This window comes from Ischnura elegans, chromosome 6 (genome assembly GCF_921293095.1).
Source record: "Ischnura elegans chromosome 6, ioIscEleg1.1, whole genome shotgun sequence".
Classification (NCBI taxonomy): Eukaryota; Metazoa; Arthropoda; class Insecta; order Odonata; family Coenagrionidae; genus Ischnura; species Ischnura elegans.
The window spans coordinates 70,955,152-70,969,176 of record NC_060251.1 but is presented as its reverse complement, the minus strand read 5'-3'; the positions used below and the strand labels follow the sequence as shown (position 1 = coordinate 70,969,176).

The 14,025-nt window shown below is 36.1% G+C and overlaps 1 protein-coding gene across 1 annotated transcript; it reads left to right on the top strand.

Moving 5' to 3' along the window:
* Window positions 1-2,334: 2,334 nt before the first annotated feature.
* LOC124160220 (endocuticle structural glycoprotein SgAbd-2-like) lies at window positions 2,335-13,825 on the top strand. Its single transcript, XM_046536027.1, has 4 exons — window positions 2,335-2,470; window positions 7,265-7,401; window positions 11,699-11,864; window positions 13,335-13,825. Exons 1-4 carry the CDS (start codon window positions 2,462-2,464, stop codon window positions 13,428-13,430), a joined length of 408 nt encoding a protein of 135 aa, XP_046391983.1. The 5' UTR covers window positions 2,335-2,461; the 3' UTR covers window positions 13,431-13,825.
* The last annotated feature ends 200 nt before the right edge of the window (window positions 13,826-14,025 follow it).

Genomic DNA, 14,025 nt, shown 5'->3' with positions numbered 1-14,025 from the left:
AATTTTTCCTTGTCGATTACTCACTCAAGGTATATCAACTCCACTCATTTCTTTATTCCTAATTTCAAAACAAGATGTAAAAACCAGTAAATCCATAAATAAACCAAAGAAACGAAGCATAAGCAAGGAAAAATATTAAAAATAAAATCAATGTGAGGGAGAAAAATTTTTGCCCGGGCTACCTACTTCGTATTTATTTTAAAGTGTATCCAGAATTCCTACTACCTCTCAGGTAATTTTGGAGAGGGCGCCGGATGTTCTTCGCTTACACTAGAAAATGTCTATGTAAGCGGCCCTGTTACCTACCCACGACTGCCTTAAGTATATCCCCCACCATGGCGTGCCTCGCCCTTAACCCGGATCATACCATACACCTGGGAGAGAAAAATTTTAAATCATCCCCCCCTTCAGTGCACACTTCTTAGTCTGCCTACGCAAACTCATCCCATAGGATGTTCATTCTCCCTCCACTTCCACTGCCGTCCCCACCACGCGGGGGCAGCCAAGCCTTTCACCGCCCAGTAGAGAACACCTCCACGAGAGAAGGATGTAACCTTTTCCCTCCCACCATTCCAACCAATCAGATTTTACCCCCTTCCCCAATAAATGAATCCAATTCGCATTGATATTTTATGCATGCATTTAGAAAGATTAGAAAAAACTAGGATTATCTATCATTACATTTTCCAATTTGGAAATTAGGTGTATGCGAACTATTTTGTAAATTACAGTAAAAGCTATGTCATCAGCCCTAGGTTCTCGATTTAGACAAAAATGCAAGATTACGATTATGCAAAAAGCTGATGTGTATTCAAATACGTGAAAAAGATAACATGTGCTGCATTTACTTTGACATCGATCAACTTCAGGCAGGAAGAATATTAAAAATCTCCGTAGCTTTCAACCTGTTAATTTGAAGGTAATAACTGTATAAGAATACACTCTCTTCAACTAAATACATTGCATACCTAGTTTTTCCTTCTGTAATATTTTCAGGTGATCATCAACCTCTACTCATAAATAAATTAAACAACTAAAATAGACCCATGCCATCTAAATACCACACGGGAGCAGATTTAAATTTTTTGTCTGGCTGAGCTTCCTTAGAGATTAATGAGAGAGATATAAGAGATCATGTTACGTCCATCATAGAAGGGGAAGCAATGATTAAAAATTTAAAAACTGTATAACGAGTGATGAACATTTTATGTTTTACTGGATTTCCATGATTTTAAATTTATTTGAAAACATTCAACGAAAACAATGTTATTTTCAGATTTTAATGTCAGTGAAATAATATTCACCTACTTATGCCAGTAATTTGAATTGATTTTTGGTAATGTACTCATAGAAAAGAGAAAATTCTGTTGCATGCAATGGAAAGAAAAGAAAGTTATATGTTAGCCATAGTGTATTTAGTATTGTGGACGAAGCGAGGTTTTACAGAAACATATATTGGACAAAGAATATTTAAAAAATAATAACTTTATTTCGGCTGTTATAATTTTTGAAGTAAAAAATGGCTCTGTTACTCCACCTGAATGGAATACGTAATTCAAGCCATTGGCGTGGATATAACAGCAGAACATTGCATAGAGGCCCACCTAATAAGAAATTATCAGAATCTCTTGATTTCCACTCACAACGACATAATAAACATCACCTTATTTAGCTGATTTTATCTTTAGTTTAAAAATATGAATATGATAAATTTTGGCCATCAAATTGCTCGTGAGAGACTGAATTATTATTTAAGTAAAATAATCAATCAGTCAACTAGGTACCGTCAATGTGTTATTAAAATTAACAAAACATTAATTTCGCGTAATGTCCATCATAGTATGCGCAACAATGATAATAAATAAAAACTCTGATGACTAATTAGTAATAATAATGAACAAAAATCAATTAAAGCAACAATAAATATTGCTAATAAAATTAGTGCAAAAAAACTATTATGCGGTGGGATGGGATTTTTTTTTCAAATTTATAGAAATTTTGGGTAGTGAATCACATAATTCTTAGGTACTTTAGATCGTCTTTTCCACCATTCCGTCACGAATGCAGAAGGATATGTTCCTCCCTGCCCCAGTCCCACGACGAATACCCCGGTATCCTCAACCTTATCCCCCGGTCCTTATAGGGGAGCATCATTGGAATGGGAGAGATCCACTCAATCCGTTCGCTTCCATTATCTCATACTTCCCCCGCTCTCCCACTGCCACCACCCCACCCTTGCCCCCTCACCCCGCCCCGACATAACTCCCCACCCCAACGCCTCTTTCTCCAGGGCTGCGGCCGCTATATATACTGACTGAAACAGGGAGACCGCATCACAACAACCTATCCACTCCAGACCGTCAGCTGAAAGAGTGACTTCTTCAACTTGAAGGATCAACTGTGGAGGTACTTCGTCCATTACCCAAGGATATTACGTGAAGAGGATTTCTGCCCAGGAATCATGAAGTCGGTACGTTTTTTCCACGATCCTACCAGGGATTACCTCCTTTATCCGAATATCATACAGGAAACCCTTATGGAAATGGGGTCAGGAGTTAATATTGAGTTTTAGTCTAGGCTTCCCTTCGTAACAGTGATATGAAATTCTCCTGAGAAGGAAATTTTCTGTTAAATGCACATTTTAAAGATGCAAAACATATAGGAAAGGATTCAGGAGATCCAGGTTTGATCACCGGCCAGGGAAAATAATTCCTCCTTTTTGAAATTCTCAGATCACAACGTCCACAAGCAGATTATTAAATGCACGACGCTGTAGAGTCAGTAGTAATTCCTCCTTATAAGTTACAGGATATCAGTAGTAAATACCAAAATGAATATTTTATTTACTATATATTATGTTTCGCAGCCAGCAGGTAGCGCTTAAAATGAAATGACGGGGTAGAATGCTTTGCGAAATTCGAATTTCATTAATTTAAATGTATTCAGTTCCACCGCAAGGTGCCTGGAAACAATAATTCGGGATAGTTCTACATTTTTGTCCTATTGGTATTTATGCGATTTATTCATTTATATTAAGAACTAGGGAAATATAACCATAGTATTGTTAAAATAAGTTTCTCCTAGAGATATATGTGCCATTACTAGAAAGGAGTAGTTTTTTTATATTACTGAAATTTATAATACTTACGCCATGGTAATGAAAGGCAACGGAGGATGACATCCACGTCAGAAATTTAGGTCCACAAATTTACCTTAAAATTACAATTTGGAACTATTACTGAGGTGAATTTCTTAACCTAAAATTTGATATTAATATTTCTCTGCAAACGATATTTTGTACTGCTATGAAGCATCATACTGGAAATCCTATAATATCATGCAAAAGTAAATTCAGTGGAAATGTTTAAGATAGAACAATACGAAAGTATAAAGTTAAAAGGCCTTATACTCCATAAACGAGTCATAAAAAATTGTGAATCATTTGGGACCATTCATAGCCCAGACATAAACCGAGGTCCGACGATATTTTATAATGAATTTAGTTCACTCATGAAAACTGATTGTCTTCGATTCGAACAGTAAAAAATATTGAATCAGCAACAATTAATATTTTCACATAAATTGTGACTCAAATGGGAGGAACATTTTTCTCAGAGCCTAATTCATGGTTAGAGAAAGATATGCTTGAAAATATATAAATATTCTCTGATTGAAAATATTTATATCGAGCTACAAAGCTGATGAAAACGCTTTTGTAATATCTCATCAATGTGTATTAAACAAAAATTTTTCTAGGAATTTTAAAATGGCTTAGTGAAAGTAAATGCCGCCATACTTTCAATTTATCTCCATTTATAAAAAAAATTACAACCTACTGATAGTATTCCTCCCGAAAGCTTTATTCGAAGTTACTTGTACTAGGAACTACTGTCGCCATAGGTATAGGATATGTGTGAGACCTTGAATATAGTAAAATACAATACTTAAAATGCTTAACAATTAAATATATTTTCGTAGGAAGAATTTAAAGAGAGATTTATAGTTGCAGAAAATCGGCCCAAAAAAAATGAAATGGCGATGAAATATTCTTAAGCATTGACAATGCCTTAACATAGAGTATTATTAAAAAAAACTTTGCAAAACTTTTACCAGAGCAAAACGATAATTTGCGAATCATTTATTGAGAATGTCAGATTAACCCTCATATGGATTTACAAAATTAGTTACGTCGTTGGATTCTCGGCGCCGCAGCGGCGCCGCGTCATTTTTTGCTATTATCTTTCAAAGTTAGCTTGAATTTACAAGGTTTTTGATTGATAATGGTAAATGTATCTATTATCTTTATTTCTTACCGTGTTATGCTAGATTTAAACCCTTATTGTTGAAGTAATAACAAAAAAAATTGAACGCTGCATTCTTTTCCATTTCTTGCCGTAATGCTCTTTATTTCAGTTCCCTTTGTATGTTATTTTTGAGTGAAAGTTTTAATTTCGTGAGTAATTGTTGTTTGAAATATTTTTCTGATATGCAGAGCTCGGCAAACTCCGCTTTTTAATGTTTATATTGTTTATAATTTTATGTATCTAAATGCTAAAAATGATGACCAAATAAAATTCGTTTATGCCCATATGACATAATTTTGCTTCAATGCGTCCACCCATATGTTATATCTTTGCAGTGTATATAGAAGGATAAGTTATTAAACGTTAATAATGGAACAGATGTAGGTTAAGTGTGAAGAGACGAATGTAACTTTCGTGATTTTTACAAGATTCTGGCGATCAAGACAAATCTTACGAATATTCTGGGAGCTTATGTCCTGAAATTAAAAAAATCAAGTCTTATGGCTTTTGAAATATAAATAATATGGGATGATAAGCGGCGTGTCAAAGAACTCAACGCTTCTTTGGAGATGGAGCTAGAAGAGTCGGTACTCTTTTCCTACCACGGAGCCCCATTCCCCCACTGGGGACGTGTAGCCCAAGCGAAAGGTTTCCTTAGATATGGACGGGTAAATGTTTTGCGTGGGAGTGCATAAGATTAGGTTTTACTCCTGGATTGGTGGGAAGTCCAAAAAAAAAAAAATTCTTAGAAGTATGTGTTATTGGTGGTAGGGGAGAAGGTGCAGCTGCGTGAGAAACTGTTGAAAGAATGCTCTGGGGTGACAAAAATACCCTCACTTTGGAAGGACTTCCCTTACATTTTCTTTCCGTTTCCTTTCTTAGCGTTTCACTGACCCAAACATTGAGACTCTCCATACTTTCCCACTAAGCTCCCTTATTCGTCATTCACCACCTTCTTACCCCCTCCCACAAAACTTGATTGAACTTCTCACCACCCTAATGACCCACCGAGCTGGACCTTCTTGGAATGAAGGGAGGGCCACCGCGGGGCGTTTTGACAAGGCTTTTGTTCCCTGTCCTTCATGCAGCGTTAGAAGGATGAAGAAAAAGCAGGCTTTTGTATCTAATTGCCTCCTTGCACTCCCAACCTTTTTTGCGATAAGGATTTTCTACTCCTACCTGTCCTAACGATCTGGGTATTCCCCGATCCTTGGCAGTCTACACACTACCTCAAAACAACCTCCTGGCATTCCTTCTCCTTTCTCCTTCTCACTCATCCCTTTACGTTAGTAACACCCCCAATGCATAAAACATCTGTACATTTCAGTACACATAGAAACGAGATATATGTTTACAAATTTTCACCTCATGGTAAATTGTCTTTTCATCTATTCATAATGAAACGATTTTTACCATGTAAAGTCTAAACTCATCGTCAGGAAAGAGAAATTATTTTCTATCACGAAATTAGTTGGGTAGTTATCTTGATTTCACCTCAATGGTAAACTGTCACGTCATCAGTAGCTATATAAACGCCAGCAATTTTGTATATACTATCGTAGCCGCAAAGGGATTTTTTTCGAATGAAAAGTACAAGACATATAACAATAACTGTGCGATGTGTTCTTCAAGGGTAGTCGGTGAAACTTCTGAACCTCTTGGTAAGTTACAGTTACTCATTCAGCGAAAAATATTCACACAACGGTGAGGAAGCATTATTCTACGAATTCGGATAATGCATTGTGTTAAATTTTTCTTAGAACTGCTGCTTGGAGTAATTCTAAACAGAGTCACTCTAGTATTTACCCAAAGCTGACTATCACCACGGCAGTAACGTGGACGCGGAGCGGAGAAGGTGCCCAAGCAAAACTAAGTCGGAAGCCATGGAAAAACAACTTTGAATAGGCATGAGTTTCTATGAATAATTCTCGCAAAAAGATGAAGTTTTGTCAATGAACATTATAACGAAGCAAACGTAATGATTCTTAGCTAAAAGAGAAAGCACAATTGGTATTGTAATATTTTCCTTTTGTTAAACAATTTCACTTGGTTTATAAGTTAAAAATTAAATAATAGGATTAAAATAGATTATAGCATTTCATATGAAACATTATTGCTTTGACATTAGTGTTGAAAGTGCAAACCCTGACGTAACGATGAGGAAATTCTCGGTCCAAGCAAAACTAAGTCGGCGGCCCATGAGAAAACAACTTTGACTAGCCATAGGTTTTTATGAATAATTTTGTAAAAAGATGAAGTTTTGTCAATGAACATCATATTGAGGCAAATATTTTGATTTTTAGCTGTAAGAGAAAGCAAAATAGGTATGGTAAAATTTTCCTTTTGTTTAACAATTTAATTTTGTTTATAATGTTTAAAAATATAAATAATATGATAATAAATATATTATAGCATTTCATACGAAACATAAATGATTTGACATTAACATTAGGAGTGCAGTCAATGACGTAGCGACGAGGAAATACTGAGCGCCGCAGCGGCGCCGAAAATCCAACGACGTAACTTTTTCCATTAGAGGCCAATAAAATGTAAACTATCGACACTATGCTAACAAAATTTTATACGAAGACGAAAAAGGCAGAAAAAATAGACTACTGAAAATTTCAGAATGATCCATTGGAAAGGAAAATTTTTACACCACTTTTAAAACCACGAGCGCCGCTAAGGCGCAGAGAATCCATATGAGGGTTAAAAATACAGATTTATTTAAATTTTACTTTATAATTGCCCGCATATAAGTATAACTTATTAACATTGACTTTAATTTTTGCCCTACTTTAGTCAAAAATAATTTTTCTCTAAATATATTTGTCGTTAATAATAATACTACTTAAGAGGACTGGTTCAATGCAGAAGTAAAAAAAAAGCTTTCAATAAAAAAGCGGGTAGTCAGGCATGAAATTTAGAAAAATGCATATCATTTCTTTTTCATCGCACAGGTTGCAGTATTCTTCGTGCTGTTTGCAGCTATGGTTCACGGAAAACCGCAGTACTCCGCCTATGTTGGTCGCGAATACTTGGCTCCGATTCTATCCTACACCAATGAACACAACTATGACGGTTCATATGCTTACAGGTGAGACATAATTAAATTAAGCATCGAATATTTGCACGCATTGAATTTAAAAACATGCCGTTATTTTTTATTGCACTCAATAACTAACCCCTTTTTTAAACTCCTATTTCATATCAATGACAAAATTAGCACAAAATATTTTGACTGAGTTTTCTGGCAAAATATTCCCAAAATCTGTATTCAATAGTTTGACGTTTACAAGAGCTCCTAAAACCCTCTTTGGGTAAAGAAATAACGCCCGAGTTTCACAGTTAAAAATCATTAGAGTCGCAGATATTCAATGCACAGAACTATCAAAAGAAGCGAGTCATCATAGTTTTTACTGATATATGAGTATATTTTCTATTTTGACAATATTTCGAGATATATGGAAACTCAATTTAAAATACTGGATTAAACACTCCATCTTCCTCTGTTACATACACAAGGGAAGCTAAAGCATGTATCTCATTGCAAAATTCATCCACGGAAAATTAGATATATTTAATCTATCGCTAAACATAAATAAGGGTAAAGGACCCCAGGTACCCCTACTTGTTCCAAGATAAAATTAATAGAAAGAAGTAAACGTTAATTAACGAACTACTTGAATAAATAAGCGCAATATTTCTTATCTATCCTATTACACAATCTATATGCCACCACATGCCTATTAAATTATTTTTACATCCAAAATATTTCATATATTCGTTGAAGGCCACTTGATCATAAGGTCACTCTGCTTCTACATGACAATAGGATTTCCATAAAAGAGTAATAAATAATGCTTTTTCCGCCCCGAAACATTTTTACGGACCAAACGTGAGCGGGTTGGGCCGAGATTCCGCAGTCTGTGAGAGTTTCTCAGGAAGTGAAAGTGATACTGGGTGACGCAGACGCAGAGCGGGTTGACGGCATTACAGGCGCTAAGCGGCTGCTCCGTACCACTCGCAAATGTGACAATCTCACTAGGCCAGATACTTTAATTAATGTGTGCACGGTATAAAGGTACACATTTTTCTGTTCGGGAGAATATCCTTCAAGACCAAGAGCATGCAGTGGAAATATACTAGCGGTTATTAGAAGAGCTGCGTCTTAATTCGAGTTCGGAGCAACGAAATTTCTAGTTGTTACTCAATAAAGCTATTGAACATACATATAACGGCATATTGATACTTTACATCTACCTAATTGTTCTTTGATCACGTTTTGCACGATTATTTTATATTAATATTTTATTTTAGGGGGAATATCTCTTATGGTGGTAAATGGTGGTTACTTGAGATTAGAAGTGATGCGTTTGCCTTTATTTGAATATAAAGTTAACTTAAGTTGAATATAAATCTGGTATATTAATTTTCATTTCTTTATTTTAGACCCATTTTTCACTTTTTATGCTTTGTAAATAAGGGAGAGGGTACAAAAATGCTAGGTTAATAGGAGGAAGATATTTGAACATTGTTCCATGGTCATCAGGAAGCGATTCCGAATCTTATAAAATTTACTTTGAATGGAATTTTGGAATTTTTTAGTACGGTACGGTGTTACTGTGGACATGGAAAAAAAAGAGAAAAATTCGTATTTCGATAGATTGAAACGAATCAGCATGTCTTTGATTACACATTAAGTAGATGATGAGTTGAGTTTTTCCTTGTTTGCGTAAAACTCTTCCAAAAAAAAAAGAAACTCGTATGAAGTATCATTTACTACCTCATTTAATTGAGATAAGAAGTCATGGGTTCGTCTTTAGTCAAGTTGAATATAATTCTTTTATATTAATTTTTCATACCTCAATACTCGAAGCATTGTTCACTTCAGACGCTTTATGGGTGAGGGAGAGGGTACAACCTTCCCACGCTTTAAGGCTTAAGTTTCCAATGAATCGTTGCGCGCATACAAAACTCATCTGAAAGAAATTGCTTGCAATAACTCACATTTCCCTCGGCACGAGTTTCATTGTCACACGTTGTAAATCTCATTCTCCCATGACTAATTGAGGCGGGAATGCCGAAGGACTGCAGTTGGAAAAAAATAATCCCTACTCTCAGCGTTTAAAGATATTTTTATCTCGTCATAAAAATATATCCAGTTTTGCGAGAAAATATGAAACTCAATTGTGCTGGGAGCAGACGCATCTCATTAAGTTAATCAAGGAAATAATCGCCTTTCAGTCGCGTTAGCTCTTTTATCAGAAAAGCTGAGGTGAACGTGTTATTTTATAAATTGTCTTTTTCTACTTTCCCTTGATAAAGTTACGCTTGAGAATCAAATAATGGAAGAGAACTCTCTGGTTATGTTTATTTATAAGCATAAGACTTCTTTTGCATCCGTAAAGAAGCTATATGCTTAAAAAAAAGCTATAGCCAAAGTCGGCCGTAATAGAAGACTCCATTTTACGACATACACGGTATAATTTCGTTTAGATTACAGAAGAGAAGCTCTAATTTTTTATCAGTACGATAAACTGAAACACTTGCGAATTTGGATGAGCGTGTAAAATATATATTCAAGCCATTAATATCACACACGAGTCTCACTCAATTGGTTCGGATATGTGAGAATAAAGCTTGACTAAGACTTATATTTTACACTTATTCATTTGCGCTTGGAGAGGTTAATACACCTTCACCCGGGAATCGAACCCGAGACTCTACGATCAGTAGCCTAACCCTCTAACAGAGAGTGTAGCAAGTTACAACGCAAGCCATGGAAAGCTTCAAATAAACAGGGTAAATTAAAATATTAATTTACCCTGTTCTTAATGGAAATACCAAATTCATAAAATTTCTCAAATGTAAAATAAAACCATTTTAACAATGTGTTTAAATATAGTTGACAAGGCTTTAGGGCTTAAAAATACTGAAGCTTGAAGACTTTTTCGTTACATCACAGTCAACCTGCGTCGATTTGTATTCGTATAATATCCAAAATATAAAACGAGGTTGGCCGTGTTCATCACAAGGAAGGAAAAATTTAATTATTTTTGTTCCATCCTAACTCATGCCATTTCTCTTTCCATTAAAATTCAAGAAATAATGACTTTCTGTAAAATCATAATAACATTTAGGAAACAATAATGCCACCTTCAAGGTGTAAAGCGTACATAAATTTAAGAGCAATAGTTCCAGCAACCAAATGCATAGAAGTATACCCCCAAATATTTTGCTAAAATTGAGAAGATTAATAGCAAAACTTTCCTTCCGTTTCACTTCTAAAAAATCAATTCCTAAAGGAAATGAATATTATCAATTTATGCTCTCACTTGCTAACGTAGACCAAAATTTGTGAATTTTATTTTTTTTTCAATATCATTATTCCAAAACTTATATTTAATACACGTCATTAATATAGGTAATTGAGGAAACGAGAAATTACGCAAAATTTTCCCGTCATCCTCCAATTACGGAGTAACAAAATTGCATATATCTTCTATGAAGCTAAATAAATCGGAGAATTGAAAATCGGAAACAATTTTTCTGATGCATATAAAAACAATTCCGTGCCATTTCAAAAGTGATTACCGGACCTTCTAAGACAATTCTGTTCACATATAACACTTTTGTATAGACAATTCTTTCATTAAAGGATACGAAACTATGGCGAGATGACATTGAAGGAATTCCACTATTGAATTTTTTATCGCAAAAAGTCGCCGATATACAAAATATTCCATAGGTAATGCGCTGAAAATTGTTTAGTGTATTTCAAGAGCTTCATTCGGGCTAAGTGCCTACACTGACGAACGGAGATCATTTGAAGATCACGGTGAAATAAACGCCTATCTTAGATCCACCAATTACCACATCCTCATAACGCTCATTATTGTCATTTAAGGCAGTAATTTTCATCTTAATCTATGTAACAACCTGATATACACCTGCATAGGTGAGGGTTGCTAGGTTCTTAGACATCCGGCGTTGAAATACTCGGTAATAAAAAAACAATTAGGGACAAACTGTGAGAAATTTGACTGTCTGATTTTTGCTTAACATTCGCCAAAAAGGAGCGCGTATAGAAATAGAATGTAACCCAAATCTAAATTTAATGACGACGCCAGAAAATTTTAAAAACTTCGAGGAAATTTAACTACACAAAAGAAGAATGGACGAACTTTTCGGAGAAAAAAAAAATATGACGATCGGAACGCGTTGACACCTGCCATCTCCGAGGCTAAGCGGTCAATGCGGATCCAACGATTCTTTCCTTCGTGCGAGAGGGAAACTTTTTCGGCAGGAAGGAAGCGTGCTCAGGACGCGTGTCCTAAACCCCATCATCATCGCCCTCTTCAACCTTGCCAATCCGCTTATTATTTCTGCAGCTACCAGACCGGAAACGGGATCGCGGCCAATGAGAGGGGATTCCTGAAAAACCCGGGCACGACGCTGGAGGCTCAAGTGGCCCAAGGATCGTACTCCTACACCGCACCAGATGGCACCCCGATCACCGTCAACTACATCGCTGACGAGAACGGATTCCGCGCATCGGTAATAATAAATATAACACAACAACTGATAGAATTTAACTTAAGGGTGGATTGCGATGCATTGTGGAACTTTGTGACATGGAATGGAACATAATCACAAATGCGCTAATGTTGTATGTCCCACAACTATTTTATTAATCTGAACCATATTTCTACACTATACGCTATCTCAAAGGTAATAGTTCCTTTGAAAATGGCATATTGCACGCTATCAAAACCTAAGTCAGACCAATATAAAATTTTTGGAACATATAATATTGGTTATATGTGATTACTTTAAAGTATATAACTATATCTTTTATTTCACAAAGTGATGTTCGTGGTTGAGACTAGCTGTTACCTAAAATTCCAATTTAATACGTAATGAAGTGAAATACTTTGAATTATTTCTAAATGATAAAGCTAATGAACGTGTGAACATGTTTCACTTAACTGCATCTACATTAAACATTATACAAGTAAACCGGCGCAGAATTTTTGTCACGTCACACCCTGCTTCCGTGACTGTATTTTCTGAGTTGCTTATTTGGACGACGGTCCTGAATACATCGCAGTGTAGAGAAACAAATGACAAATAATGAAACGATAAGGGAATAAATCAGAATATTTCATGGAGCTAATTTTCTATATTTTATTCAGTGAGTATTTATTTGAACCCTATGTTTCATTATCCTGAACATGATTCTCCATTTCCACACTATCTTTGCTTTCATGTTATTGTTCTTCCTCTAACTAGAAAGGTTTCATCTTTTGGCCTCCTCTAACAAATTTTATTTAAACTCTTCCTTCGTTATGTTTCCCACGTACACACCACTTCATAGCATGAAATAGCCTACCCACTGATATGCTCTATGGCGCATACGCTTCTAAAGTGCTTTTCCTTGAATCATTCCTTCATACGCCTCCTAGATTCTCATTTTTGGATTCATATTTTCTTTAGTATGTTATGATTCTTCTTGGCGTTATTACTTACAGCCTAGAAATTCTAACCGTTTTCTTGCTGTTCAAGGGAATACCTTTCAGATATTTTCCATTGGGAATTTTTAGTAAAATCACATATAATATAGCATAAAAAAAACAAATTAACGCATTAAAATTTATATCTTCTTTCAGGGTGCCCACCTCTAACTACAAGATATTTCCAAATGGAAATACTAAGTAAAATTACATTTTTACATCATTAAAAACAGAAAAAATCCACAGTGAAAAAATTATTCGCCTTGACCGGGATTCGAACCCGAATTTCGGTCAGATCCGTCCAGTTCAGCTACCAAGGCGTCATTATGCCCTGTGGAAATTTGATGACCATACCGTACAAGGAACCGGGATCTAATCCCAGTCAAGGCGAATGATTTTTTCCTCTGTGGATTGTTCGCGGAATTTGAACATTTCGGGTGACCCCGTGGCTATTCCCGGTATACTTAGATTAAAAACCGGATCTAACACATTCAATTTTTCTCCTCTCCTTCAGGGTGCCCACCTTCCCACTCCTCCCCCCATTCCCCCTGCAATCCAGAGGTCCCTTGCCTACATCGCTTCGCAGCCCCAGAAGCAGTACTTCAAGTGAGACCGCCACGGCTTATGACGTGTCGACATCTGTGATGCAGAGCCTCAACTAACCGGCTGAACTCGACTGTTTCTCGAATTTGCCGTTGGTGCCTCTGCCGTTCTCTCCAGCCGCGCGAAGCTTTAAAACGTGCAAGAGCGGCTTGCAGCTGAGCGGAGAATCTACTTCCTTGCTCCATCACCCTCCTAATGGCTTTAAATCTTCATATTTCAACCTCTTCGAGATCATTCATCGATGGGCAGCATCCGAGGGACGTTTACATTCGTCATCACAAGTGAGCACACCCAGATGAACCCGAAAGGGAAGCCTTTGTCTATTGCTGTACGCTAGCTCTTAATATACTACTTGTACGGTATCCATCTTCATGTAAAATATAATATGTATTTTTTTCATTAGCTATTTTGTTTTATTCCAAAATTTTCCCCATAAACTGAAAATGAGGCGCATTGGGCATAAAATCCTAGGAAAAATAACTTAGGTAGCTTAGGCGCAAGGTGAACTTCAGAAATATTTATAATCAGTTTTCAGTCGTGCCAGCGGATTAGCGCCACAGAACACTTAGGTTTAAAGATATATTAAGAAATCATTCACGTAC